This window comes from Schistocerca americana, chromosome 6 (assembly GCF_021461395.2).
Source record: "Schistocerca americana isolate TAMUIC-IGC-003095 chromosome 6, iqSchAmer2.1, whole genome shotgun sequence".
Classification (NCBI taxonomy): domain Eukaryota; kingdom Metazoa; phylum Arthropoda; class Insecta; order Orthoptera; family Acrididae; genus Schistocerca; species Schistocerca americana.
Genome location: NC_060124.1, coordinates 333,794,702 through 333,808,695, shown reverse-complemented (window position 1 = coordinate 333,808,695; position 13,994 = coordinate 333,794,702). Strand labels below are relative to the sequence as shown.

Genomic DNA, 13,994 nt, shown 5'->3' with positions numbered 1-13,994 from the left:
CGTTGGACTCTAAATCGCTTCATAGCTACTGGTACCAGCACAGGAATACTGGAAGCAGGATAACTGTACAGCGTACTTATACCCTGCATCGTGGAGTTTATCAAGACAAGATGCGTCATTCATATTCTACAATAAAACATACTTTACTGATGCCAAATTCATTTTCACGCCAAGACATTGATTGCATACACACTCTCGCCCCCGACATAAAATTTGTGTTTGTCGTACACGTGTGTTCCATGACGTCATTTTGCGACATTCGCTCTGAAAATTACAAGAAACGTGATTGGATGATGAGACGGCAGCTGGCCAATAGTGTAGAACTTTGTTGCCTGCTGTGGTGCGCAGAGCGCCGCCATCTTGTTATTATTTTCGAAAATCTTTAAGGTTGGGATGCCGTCACGAAGCGTCAGGAATTAATGATAGTCTTTGTTGATAACTACCGATTATAGAAGGCTACAAGACTTGACCGGCCCAAAAATTTGAGAACAGTGTGCAAGATGCGATGAACCAAGTACCATTTATAGGTGTCGATCAGAATTTCCAGAGATCATTAATAAGACACCCAATTCTTGTGTGAGGTGAGCAGTGTGTATGGGTTTGGGATGGAATTTCGTGTGGACCCTCTAGCATAAGAATCCCATAGTATAGTGTGGTTATGCGTTAATTATTTCTAGTAGTCAGTACCAAATACGGAAGTCGCCATTTTTGTTTGTGATTACCTCGTGCAGTAAGCGACGGTACTATGGCATACCGCGCGGGAAGATGGGAGTAGTGGTATCAACGGTTGTGTGAATGTAAAGTGTAACCTTGGTTTGTTTGTAGAAATTGAAGCAATATCGAAGTTCTGTGATCTCCTTTCCTTGTGTTTACGGACAAAAGTGTGTATGTGCTTATGCAGACGAGTTTCTGACGAAAGGAAAGCGTTGTTAACTTTTTCATCAGAAGATACACAGCAACTTTAACTCAGTTAGGTACAGTATAATTTTACTGTGCGGCATCTTTCTGTTATAGATTCTCATTGTGTTCCGTGTTACAAACAGTACTACAGACTCTTGTTTGTCCTTTGTTCACCAGCATTAAACTGTCATATTTTGAAACGGTGTGAGAAACTGCATTTCTTTTTCGCATATCTAATATGTTTGTGTCGCTGCTCAGGTCTTTGTAACGTACTGTTTTTATTTTCGTGCATGAGTGCATTATTAGTAGAAGTTTGACTCGTCGCTATGCGGACCTAACAGTATTTCTACTGGTCTTGAATAATGTTTCAATCTGACGCCTGCGCGTATGTATTTCATTAGCGTATTGTGTGAACAATTGGGAGTCTCTGAAGGTATCCTACAGTATAATAATGTCGAATACTAGTTATCACAGTGTTTGATGCAATCATATCGTTTGCAACTAACAATTGTAAAGTTTAGACCAAGAAGTTGCGTCATAAAGTTTCACTTTTGACAGAATTGTATGCACTGAAGGGTGGATAGTGGAGTGGCCTATGCCCAGCTATCACCACCACTGTTAAAATGTAATGTATGCCTGTAGACTCAACAGTTGATTTGATTATGCACTGTGAATGACAAATTATGTTGTTGCAATCCTAACTCAGCTCCCAGTATGTACTCCCAATTCCAATGAACTATTGCTATATATATCTATCTGTAGAAATCCAGTGTGTCTTGTCAGAAGAAATTAACTGGAAACTCACATTGTGTTGCAATTAATGGAAAGTGGTCTGCACCCAGTCAAACAAGATAACTTGATGCTTGTTTTTGTCTCACAATGAAGGATTTTTCTGAAATGCAAATTTTCGATGTATTAACCAGACATACACACATCTAACATGCATAAAATGTACAGTTAGGATTATTATTACTTTGAAAGGCTTGTGTGACATATTTCTGTAAATACAGTTACTTACATCAAGCAATTGTTTGTTTTTAGTACTGCATCTCTCCATCTCTGAAGATAAGATGGGTAGGTCACATAACTAATGAGGAGGTATTGAATAGAGTTGGAGAGAAGAGAAATTTGTTGCACAATTTGACTAGCAGAAGGGATCGGTTGGTAGGGCATACTCTGAGGCATCAAGGGATCACCAATTTAGTATTGGAGGGTAAGAGTCGCAGAGGGAGACCAAGAGATGAATACACTAAACAGATTCAGAAGGATGTAGGTTGCAGTAGGTACTGGGAGATGAACCTTGCACAGGAGTAGTAGCATGGAGAGCTGCATCAAACCAGTCTCTGGACTGAGGACCACAACAACAACATCTCTCCATCATAACTGCAGCAAAATCAAGATGCTGTTATTAGACTTAATACAAATATAGAAAGTGTTCCTTATTAAACATGAATTGTAATTTCATGCAGTTTAGTGTCTAGATAGTGTGTACTCATATTGTGTAATTGAAATACGTCAGTTTGCTGTGTACAAAATTCCTGACACATTCAAATACTTCATTCTTAAGGCGTTAGAAGTATGTAATTTGTTTGCAAGTATTTGTTATTAGAGAATCATTACTATGCATGGCTAGTTTTTCTGCCATGTATGCTTTGTAGTATTGCCAGGAAACGTTTAAGTCAGTCATAATCTATTTAATTTTCTTTTGTTTGATAGACATTATTCTTATGGACTAGAAAACAAATGTTCCTTATCTCAAATAATTCATGAAACAAAATGCTTCATTTAGCATCAGAGCTGTCTGTCTCTGTGTCATCATGGCATTGATTAATGAGAGGCTAGATCTTCTGAGTGCTCAAAAAAGTCTGAGACAAAACTCAGGTCTAAATTCACATTTTTAAGATGATGAATTATTGCCAAGACGTACTGTTGCTGTTTGGTAAAGCTGCTGGAATAAGAGTATATTCGTGGACAATTATGCTGATTTATCACTGTGGCATTTCTTATTGCTTAATGGTATGTATAGTGTATCAACTTGGATTTGGGTGATCTGGTTCCTAGTTGTGAATTTGTAGAAATAGGTAGCCATTGATGTCTTCTGTGTTACTTTGTATTTTATACTGTTTCCTTTCCTTGTGATAAGCAAAGTAGTTATTGCAGTTGAAATTGTCCAACATACAGTTAACACACTTCAGGCTAAGATACTAAATCACCGCAGAAATAAAATCCTTGCAATTACGACATGTTGTTGGCTTCTTGTCTTCTTTATTTCAGATTAGTACAATTTGGTGCACAGCAGAGTGCTAGCATTTGGTTGTCTGATCATTGCCAACCTTTGTGATCAGTGTGTGTATATTAATAGTGTAGTTGTCATTATAGAATTGTTATTTCATTGTGTATGCTGATTTTTTTGTTGTAAAATTAGTGTTGAAGGAATTTCTTGTTCATTGAACATGTCAATAGCTACAAAGTCTTTATTATTGGCTACATGATACATACATTTAAGCTGTCATTGCCTCTGTCTGTCAGTTCTATAAAAGAGGCTTTAATAAAATGGGGAAAAAACCTAGTTTATAGTTATTCAATCTGTAAACAATATGCAGTGTTGTCATATAGATTCTCGTGTACTCATTTGTCACCTGTCTATTCATGTTTAAGTAACCAATGAGGCATACTTGAAAACACAGAGTAGCCATCATGAAATACAGTAATTCGGACAAAAGGACCTTGTCCTATTTCAAAATCACCTGCTTGAAATTTTCTGTATTGTTCCATCATATTATAACCCTTTTGCTAGAATGCCGCCTCTTCTTCAGTGGCATCTCTGACGGAACACAAGTGGTGGCATTGTCCCTGCCAGGTGACTTTATTTTATGATTACTACTTTCCATTTTGAGGTATATCTGGTTGGTAGTGTAAACAGACAGCCAGGTGGTGAGGGTCTGACCTCCAAATCACAGCTAAGTGTGTTAACATGGGAGTTTTTTGTGTAGTATGCTGAGTAATAAGATTTCACTGATTCAATATGTGGGATCAGTAAGGTGGATAACATTGAAATTAAAAGCATAGATATAATAGCTGTATTACCTGATAGAGGTCGCACTTTTCCCTTAATACTGCTCAACTACATGTCAGTTCATGTGTGGATGGTGGCTTTCTTTTTCTGTCAACTGCTATCCTCCCTTTCCCCTTTTATAATTGGTCACAAAAGCTTGTATTTACTCTTAATTCTATGTACAGGATGGCAGTTCTTGAACTATATGAAAAGAAGGTAAATTAGTTACAAACTATGGTGTTCACAAATTTTATTCAACATGTAAACGCCACTACAGATATTGTGATTTAGGTTATGACGTTTCATATGACTGCCATCATTGGCAGTGATGTGATTCAAACAAATAGGAAATTCTGCCTGACCCACTGAAGTGTTGGAACTTTGATGCTGTTGATGACCCACTGAATGTCTGTTTTCAGCCCAAGAATGGTTTTGAGGTTATTGCTGTACATCTTGTCTTTAATATAACTGCCGTCTGTGGTGGCCGAGCAGTTCTATTTGCTTCAGTTCGGAACCACACGACTTCTATGGTCACAGGTTCGAATCCTGCCTCGGGCATGGATGTGTGTGATGTCTTTAGGTTAGTTAGGTTTAAGTAGTTCTAAGTTCTAGGGGACTGATGACCTCAGATATTGAGTCCCATAGTGCTGAGAGCCATTTGAACCATTTTTTTAAATATAACCCCGCAAAAAAGAAATCGTATGTGTTCAGATTAGAACAACATGGCAGCCAATTGAGGCCCATGCAAGTGGCCTCTTGTGTACCCCAGAGCCAGAACGAAGTCCCCAAAGTGCTCCTACAGGACATTGAACACTCTCCTGCTTCAATGGGGTAGAGATCCGTCTTTCATGGACTGCATGTTGTTAAAAATAGGGTCACTTTGGATAATGGGGATGAAATCGTCTTCCAAAACCTTCACATTCTGTCTGGTAGTCATCGTGCCATCAAGGAATATCGCATCGATTATTCTGTGACTGAAAACTGCACACCACACGGTCACCCATTGAGGGTGAAGAAACTTCTCAATTGTGAAATGCAGATTCTCCGTTTTCCAAACATGCCAATTTTGTTTATTGACGAACTCATCCAAATGAAAGTAGGCTTTGTCGCTAGACCAAACCATACGTGTGCATACAGTTCCCATCATGCCTTGCAGGCAACCATGCAGTTTGAATGTCCTAAAGCAAACTGTTCAGAAATTATGACCGTTTTATTTCATGTAGTTTGGTGATTGTCACCCTATATACCATAGTAACTCTGCTGAAATTACTGTGTGTGGTACTGATTGTCTTATCATTAAAGTGTAGTAATGGTACTTCTTTACACTGTTTCAGACTAAGACAAATGGGGAAAGGATGTAGATATGGTGTGATTTTTATAAAACTAGACCCTGTTTTCTCCTAAAAATGAGAATATAGCCTATATTCATTAGTGTGTAATTGGTTTTTGTTTTGCATGTTGATGTTCATGTTCCTCAGGCTTATGCAGTCTCTCTCTCTCTCAGAATGTTATTTAACTCAAGTTGAAGGAACTTTATCAGCTATTGCGCTCTCTCTCTCTCTCTCTCTCTCTCTCTCTCTCTCTCTCTCTCTCTCTCTCTCTCTCTGTGTGTGTGTGTGTGTGTGTGTGTGTGTGTGTGTGTGTGTATAAATTGGTAGCAAATACTAGCTGCAACTTTTGTTCATGTTTTGATGTATCTTTTTCTTTTTTTCCCCAGACTTCGTGAATAAAAATGGCAACATTGTCAGAACAGGCATCCAAGCTTTTGGATTTCAACCAAAAGCTAGATATTACGCTGCTTGATAACATTGTTGGTTGTATGTACAGCGGATTTGGGGATCAGGTATGTAAATATTATGCACAAACATAAATGTATTGTGTGATGTTTCTAGATCAGTTATATTGGTGCTGAAATGAGTAGGCCTACATCAAACATAGGTTTTAAGGGCTTCAGTGGAAGTGTGTGCTTAGTGCGGCTTGGTAACTTGTTTCCTTAGGTATGGGAAAGGCTCATTCCATGTCACATAAACAAATGAAAATATGATTTCAAACTGCCCCTCTCGGATTTATTTGAAATTAAATATGCATGCAGTATTCATGTATAGGGTCATTCCAAGTTAAGTGGCCTATTTTTAGATAAGCTCCCCCCTCAACACTCTTCAATCTTGATGAAATTTTTACAGGATGTACATATAGACCTTAAATGAAGCACTGCCAAATTACAACTACATAAGTAGTATGGTTGGGCCACTAGCCACCTTTTTGTAAAGGCTAGTTTTTTTGACAGTGCCACTTAAATGAATAAATCAACAGCTTTGTATTACCACTGCTTAGTATCTAAGAGGCCGGTCATGCTGAAACTTCATGAACCTGTTCAACGTTTTGGGTACAATAGCTCAGTTGTAGAACTAAAGATTAAATTATGGTAAATTCATCAAAATGTACTATGAAAGTGGCTTGTAATTCTTCTCGCAACAAATTTTGAGTGTTTTATCGGCTTGTATCTACTGAAAGATTAACTTTCTGAAGCTGATTCTGTACTCATCTGCAGCCTGTAAGCATGTCAAAAAGCTCTGGCACTTAGATTGCTCAAATAATCTAAGTTCAAAGTAGAGTCAAAAATTTAATCATCAATTTTTGCTCATATGAGGTCATATCTCAAAAGGGATCACTCAGATCTGATTTTTCAGAGCACTGCTGTAAAGAACTCACTTTGTTGGCTCAGAAAAAGTTGTTTTTATTTTTGAGACATTGCATTTAAGAGCAAATAAACTTATATTTTCATTACATTAAAAAATACAGGGTCACATAATCTTGTGTTGGTCCATGGTGGCTTGTCACTACCGTTCTTACTCTATATGATTCCCATGCCATAACGTTCACTTCTCATTAATTCAGTTGCTGAAATGTGTTATTAATAGCAATGACAGTTGGTTGTAGCAGGCTATAATGTCAACCCTTTCTTGTTGCTGGTGGAACTGGAATGACATAAATAACTTGTTGGTCCAGAGTCCAACAAACATCCTGCCTTCTGGTGAATAGAATGAATGTGCAGGTCCATTGGGGTGCTTGAAACTGACTAAGGCACAATTTTCATCATCTGAAACTTCTAAGACATTACCAATCCATCATTTTACATCATAAATACAGATAGTTTATTGGCCTGGTTGTAAAGGTGCAATATTTTTGTAAGAAACAGTCGTTTGACTTAGGTCAACATTTGCCACAACACAATTTGTATCATTGGGTACTCTTCTAGTGCATTTCCTGTTCAGTTTTTGGTGCTTCAATTCCTTCTTCTGAAACAAAAATGAACAGGATTCCACTGGTCTTCTTTGTACGAATGCTTGCTCTTGCTGCCAGGCTCTTTGCAGTTTTTCCAACTCCATCACATGGAGATTTTCCATGGCTTGTAACAAAAAAGTTCCATTCAGTGGATTCCAGAATCATTTTGACGGTGGCATAGATTCAGAAAATTTTTGATGTTTTCATACTGTGCTGCAGACTCATCACTGAAGTAGTAAATATGTGCGATTTCTCCAAGGCAACACTTCATTCTTCCATTAATTTTACTATAAAAGCATGTACAGCGATTGCGTCATGCTTCAGGCTGTCGCTCATTACACACTAGCTGATGGTATTGATGTCAAAGTTATTTACGAAGTACACAACAAATGAGTGTAAAGTTGCTTGGTTGTTATTCCTGTGAAAATCTTGAGTTGCATCTTGGACAATGAATGAATAATTTTCAGCAAAATTTAAGACCCTTCAACATCGCAGCACGTCAGCAATCTTTGGTTAATATATTAAAAAACTAAAAACCCGCCTCGATTGCGAAAAAAGCACCTAGTGTTAAGTGTTAATTCGGGTTTCGCCATAGATAACTACACCTTCAGAACAACAATAAAACCCACAAGTGTCGAAAAAGACCTGCGTCAGTGATTAAAAGAACACTATAGCTGTACATTTATTAACGAAAAAGAAAAGGCAACACAAACAGTACATATGTACAAAGTCAAAACCACTACTTAACTTAATGGTGTACGCTCCACCTCACACCAGCCTATGTTCGATGGGCCATGACTCGCCATAAACTGCAGCTACAAACGGTCGCTCACTTACAAGCCTGACCCGCTATCTAAGCACATGCGCAAGACAAGGGAAGAACAAAGTAAAACTGGATATTTTGAAAGAAATGCAGGTCTTTAAGCATCTGCAACATGTTAAAGACAATATCCTCAATGACCAACTCCTACTAAGCAATAGAAATTTTTTTGAAGGTTTCGCGCCTTTACTTTGTTCTTCATACTTGTAAATCTGATGATCTGGGGATTATCACATGCGCGCACTGATTGGTGAGCGCGGTTGGTCAAGGTGTTCATCTTCTCTCTTTTTATCCTCATTTTCCTTTCATGATGAAGGTGATTTTAGCCTGTTGAACACCTCACGTTGTATCCCTATATCTTTATTAGCACGACGTCTTTAGATCATGTCCCCTCAGCCCCCCCACCCCCAGGCTAACCACTGGCTTTATGTATAGTTTTTAAGAGTTCCTCCTGTTGTCATGGGTAGCTTCATATATAAGTTTCTTTACTAGCATAAGCAACCGTGTGGGGTTATTTTTAGGTTTCATCTCCTATTTAGCTCGTATCTTGTTCTATCCATTTCATTTTCTGATATATGTTGATCCACGGCTGGCAATATACGAGCTATTTAGCCTCAGACTTTCTTGTATTTGTATGCGTGTGTGCTTAGATAGCGGGTCATGGCCCATCGAACATAGGCTGGTGTGAGGTGGAGCGTATACCATTAAGTTAAGTAGTGGTTTTGACTTTGTGCATATGTACTGTTTGTGTTTCCTTTTCTTTTTCGTTTATAAATGTATAGATATGGTGTTCTTTTAATCATTGACAAGTCTTTTTAGGCACTTGAGGGTTTTATTGTTGTTCTGAAGAAGGTGTAATTATCTATGCTGAAACCTGGGTTAACACTTAACACTAGGTGCTTTTTTCGCAGTTGAAGCGGGTTTTTAGTTTTTTAATATTTCAGCAAAATCCTTGAATATGGTCAGTTCATTTGGCTTGAGGATTTCTTTTGTGCAATTCAGGTGCCGGCTTTGGTGCTTTGCAATGTAATAATGAGTTAAAGGTTGTCAATTTTTGAAATCAGATCTTCAGTAAAATCCTCACTGGTCACCTGCTTGATTTGTAATGTATCTCTGTCAGTGTGCACCCACTGTTTGAACTTCGTGGTATCATCTGGATCATTGCCTTCAATACTGCTTTCTAAAAACTGTTGCAGAAATTCTTTTCGTGGACAGATTTCACACCGATGAAGCATGCAGTCTTTGGATTCCAAATCACACACTGTTTTAGCAATCAGGCTCTTGTAATCTTTAATTGGACTGCTTGCAAGCATCAGTTTTGGATTTTGGTGTAAAGCACAAACACAGACTGAATATGTTCGTGCAGCACCTATGGTGAGCCATCATTGTGGCTTCAATTCACAGAATTTGAAAAATCCAATTTCGGGCTCATGCTGAAGTCAGTATACTGCAAAAATTTCTTCAAATTATCGAGAAGAAGGTATTTTTGAATTAAAACTTTCTGTCCATCTGTTGTTCTAATTAATACACAGTCCTTTTTGCGTGGGTAAATTTGGTTGAATTTTTCATTTTGGGAGAGAGAGAAAAAAAAAGTGTTACCATCTTTCTTTTACAACATCTGGAATCATCTTGCCACACCTGTTCTTTGGCAGAGCGAATACACCATTTTCTGCCTTTAACTTCCTAGCTGTTTTTGCCATCCTTTCAGAAACACCAAATTCTTGCATTTTCTTTTACAGTCCAACTTTAAGGTACTAATGTCAAAAGATGCGATTTTTCAGGCTGTCTTGACGATTGCAACTTTTCTTTCAATTATTTAATCAACTGCTTCTAATCTTCACAATCAGGACATGCCTTTTTTTTTTTTTTAGTCGAAGCCTCCAGCAGCACCAGTGTTATTCACAATTGCCTCTTGAGTATCACTTAATTTTCATTTTGCATAACCTTTGGCATATCTTGTTGGTACTCTAAAATTTTAGAGGGGTTACACCAAAATCAGTTAGACTTGTATCAAGTGACTCTGCTGGATATAACTCTGCTTTATGTTATCACAGGGATGATGATGACTGAGATTTTTTTGCTTTTCTTACTGTTTTTTATTTTTATTTTTTTATTTATGTATTTTGTAGGAGTTGGACAGATCTGCCCGGTTTTCAAATTGCTCTTTGTCACAGCTTTCAATTGTTTTGCTGTTTGTACATTAACCATCCACAAACCCATTTTTTTACAGAATGGTTCTTCACATCAAAAAGGTTACAAGAGGATCTCTGTAGAAATCCATACTTCTCCAAAAGTATTACATTATGATGAAAGCATATTTGTGCATTTTCAGTAAGACATATTTCACTTCTTTTGTTTAGTAATTCCTGTTGTTCTCTTGAAAATTGTGTGATGTGTTTGAAGCTTTGTTGGTGTGTATATGTTTTCAGATGGCATGCAGAATTGTCTGCAAGGTTCATGCTATATGGCACTGAAACGTCATTGATATCCATTAAACTACAATTCAATTATAATTCCAACTGGAAAAAAATAGTCAATCATAGATAATGAAAACTTTCATAGCGAATTTGGGAATAGAACAGAAAAAAAATTAAATGACCAGATAAACAATTCTAAAAAGTCAAACACCCTGAAATAATTTGTACTTTCAGAAAAAAACACGTTTGTGTAGCAATGACAAAAGACTTTACATTATTTAAAAAAGTTCACATTAAATCTGACTATTCTTCACTATACAACAGTGTGCTTCTGAATAATTGATGAAGCATTTTTTTAAACTCCATTATTGCCACCAAACTTGCTAGCTTCAAAAATAAAAAACAACTTCTGATCAAACAAACTGAGCTTTTTTCAATGGTGCCAGTAAAAATCAGGTTTGTATGATCTCTTTCAAGATGTGGCATCTTGAAAATGAGCCAAAATTGGCTAATTAAATTTTTAAGTAGAATTAGAACTTCTGTAAGTCAGTCATTATTTGAGCAATCTAGGTACCACTTGCAGAGCTTTTTGACATGCTGACAGACTGCAGATGAGTAAAGAATCAGTAGATACAAGCCGATAAAGTATAGTCAAAATTTGTTGCGACAAGAATTATGAAGCGCTTTGATAGCACATTATGACTAATTTACCATACTTTGATATTTAGTTCTCTTATTTTGTATTGCTACCAAAATGTTGAACAGAATTGCAATGTTTCAATAGGTCTTTTAGATCTTTGAGCAATGTTAAAACAAAGTTGTTGATTTATTTGTTCAAGTTGCAATGTCAAAATACGAGCCTTTACAAAACGGTGGCTAGTGGCTACTTACGGAGCCGAAATCTGGCAGTGCTTCATGTAAGTTCTACAGGTATATCCTGTGAAAATGTCGTCAATATTGGAGACTGTCAAGTGGGGAACCTTAGGCCACTTAATATGGAATTATCCTATAGTAACACAAAAGTGTTCCTTTCAAAATTTTTTGACGAAAGAACAATGAAATGAAGTTCATTTGAAAACGCTTTAAAAGGGCTTCCACATGATATAAAGTGTAATTAGATGAAAAATCTATATTTATTAATTAATAAAAACACCATTACTGAATTTTTTGAGTTTTGAAAAACTATCTTTTTAAATTTTTCAAAAAATATATTTCAGAGATAGCATTTTGCTCCCCGTATTCTGAAATTTCAACTTGGGATGAGCATGGGATCACTGTAAAAAGTAATTTTATGTTTGAGATGGTTCTGTAAAAGACCTTCAAAAATTAATGTATTTTAAATGTTAGGCCTACCTGTCAGTACCTATTTATTATTGTATAACTGAATATGAACATCAGAATAAAATAGCTTAGAATTGGCAGCAAGAGCAACAATATTTGACTTCTCAGCGTTGCACTTCTTAATGCAAGTTGCAAATATTTTTTTAAAAAATCAAAACATCTGGAAACAAGAGATTGGCTTGAAGTCAATTACTTATTTGTTCTTGTTACTTATTTCGATGAGTTGTACCTACACAATTCATCATCCTTCTAGCCAATCTGTTTGTTGCATGTTATTACTGCCACTTGGAATTATGTGTATGTTTGTCCTGTAGCAGTTTGAGGATTCAAGATTGCCTTTAGTTCCCTGTTGCCCATGAAAAGAATGTCTGCTTGAATGGGTAATGTGAAAGATGTGGACAGTCAATGTGGATGTAACAGGCTAACTATGATTTAACCCTTTTCCTTATTTTTGCAAACTGTACAGCCTTAGCACTAGCATCCATTATATACACAAGCAAAATATCCTTTGACATCATCAAACAATATTCGATCACTGTTAACAGCCATTGCCAGTTCAATTTTATTTTCATTAGAGTCCAAATACACTTTTGTAATTATTTTGTTCTTGCTTAGTGGAATAAAACTGAGACATTTTTGTCCCCCTACAACTGTGCAACATTGCTAAAATCAATCTGCAAGTTGCAGTTCATTTCGTGATCTCCTGTAGTAGCATTTTTGAAATGATCCCTTTTACGTTATCCCTGGCAAATATACAAAGTTGTTCAGATCTCACTATTTGATTAGTGTATGGGCATTGCAGACTTGAACGGACAGCCAGTCGCTTAACTGTTCCACCAACACCAGTGCTATCTTCTCTATCATGAGAGATGGCAAAAATGCCACTGGGCTTCAATATGAAAATCTTCATGATAGCACAGGTTAATGAAGTTCATTCTGTGTTTATACTGAACTGCCTCTCTGGTAGAGAAGTAGTATATTTTAGTTGATTTTCAGTTAAATTTTTAGGTCAGAAAGTCAAGTTGGAATGGAACACATGGACAGTAGGTATCAGGTGAGAGGCATTATGATGTAATGACAAAGACTTATGTGCTCGAGTTTGTCACCATCCTTGTAATAAGATACAAAGGGATGAATTGTTGCTTGTGTGTTGGCCCAATGTTTACCTTGAACTCAACCTCAAGCTTTTTTGGAAGGCTGATCGTTGACTGGCCACAAAGGAACATTGTGTAAATGAATTCGATTTGTCAAAAAAAAAAAAAAAAAAAAAGTTGTTGAAGGGGTTTGTGATTATAGAGGGAAACATTCCAGGTGGGAAAAATATATATAAAAACAAAGATGATGAGACTTACCAAACAAAAGTGCTGGCAGGTCGATAGACACACAAACACACACACACACAAAATTCTAGCTTTCGCAACCAACGGTTGCTTCATCAGGAAAGAGGGAAGGAGAAGGAAAGACGAAAGGATGTGGGTTTTAAGGGAGAGGGTAAGGAGTCATTCCAATCCCGGGAGCAGAAAGACTTACCTTAGGGGGGAAAAAAGGACAGGTATACACTCGCACACATGCACATATCCATCCGCACATACACAGACAAAAGCAGACATGTCTGCTTATATAATATATATATATGTCTGCTTGTGTCTGTATGTGTGGATGGATATGTGCGTGTGTGCGAGTGTATACCTGTCCTTTTTTCCCCCTAAGGTAAGTCTTTCCGCTTCCGGGATTGGAATGACTCCTTACCCTCTCCCTTAAAACCCACTTCCTTTCGTCTTCCCCTCTCCTTCCCTCTTTCCTGATGAGGCAACAGTTTGTTGCGAAAGCTTGAATTTTGTGTGTGTGTTTGTGTTTGTTTGTGTGTCTATCGACCTGCCAGCGCTTTTGTTCGGTAAGTCACCTCATCTTTGTTTTTTATATATATATATATATATATTTTTTTTTTTTTTTTTTTTTTTTTTTTTTTTTTTTTTTTTTTTTTTTGAAATGTTGCCTGTAATATAGGACACTGGTGGTTAGCTTGTCTAGTTCAAAAAATTAGAAAAAGAGTTAAATCACTGTGAACTTTGTACATCTACATGCAAACTTCCCAACTTTTACAGTTTATCCGCAAAATTTACAGAAATTCCCGCATTTTACGGATGGACGGTGTCATATTAAGACTTCGCGGACA

At 37.0% G+C, this 13,994-nt stretch overlaps 1 protein-coding gene across 2 annotated transcripts in view; it reads left to right on the top strand.

The window, feature by feature from the left end:
• The first annotated feature begins 363 nt into the window (after nucleotides 1–363).
• LOC124619217 (exportin-1) overlaps nucleotides 364–13,994 on the top strand; it is a 136,267-nt gene continuing 122,636 nt past the window's right edge. Inside the window, exons 1-2 of one of the 2 annotated variants that reach the window (XM_047145436.1) lie at nucleotides 364–581; nucleotides 5,673–5,798. In XM_047145436.1, the coding sequence (XP_047001392.1) occupies nucleotides 5,688–5,798 (111 nt within the window). In that variant the 5' untranslated portion in view covers nucleotides 364–581; nucleotides 5,673–5,687. The other variant, XM_047145437.1, reaches the window with a different exon arrangement.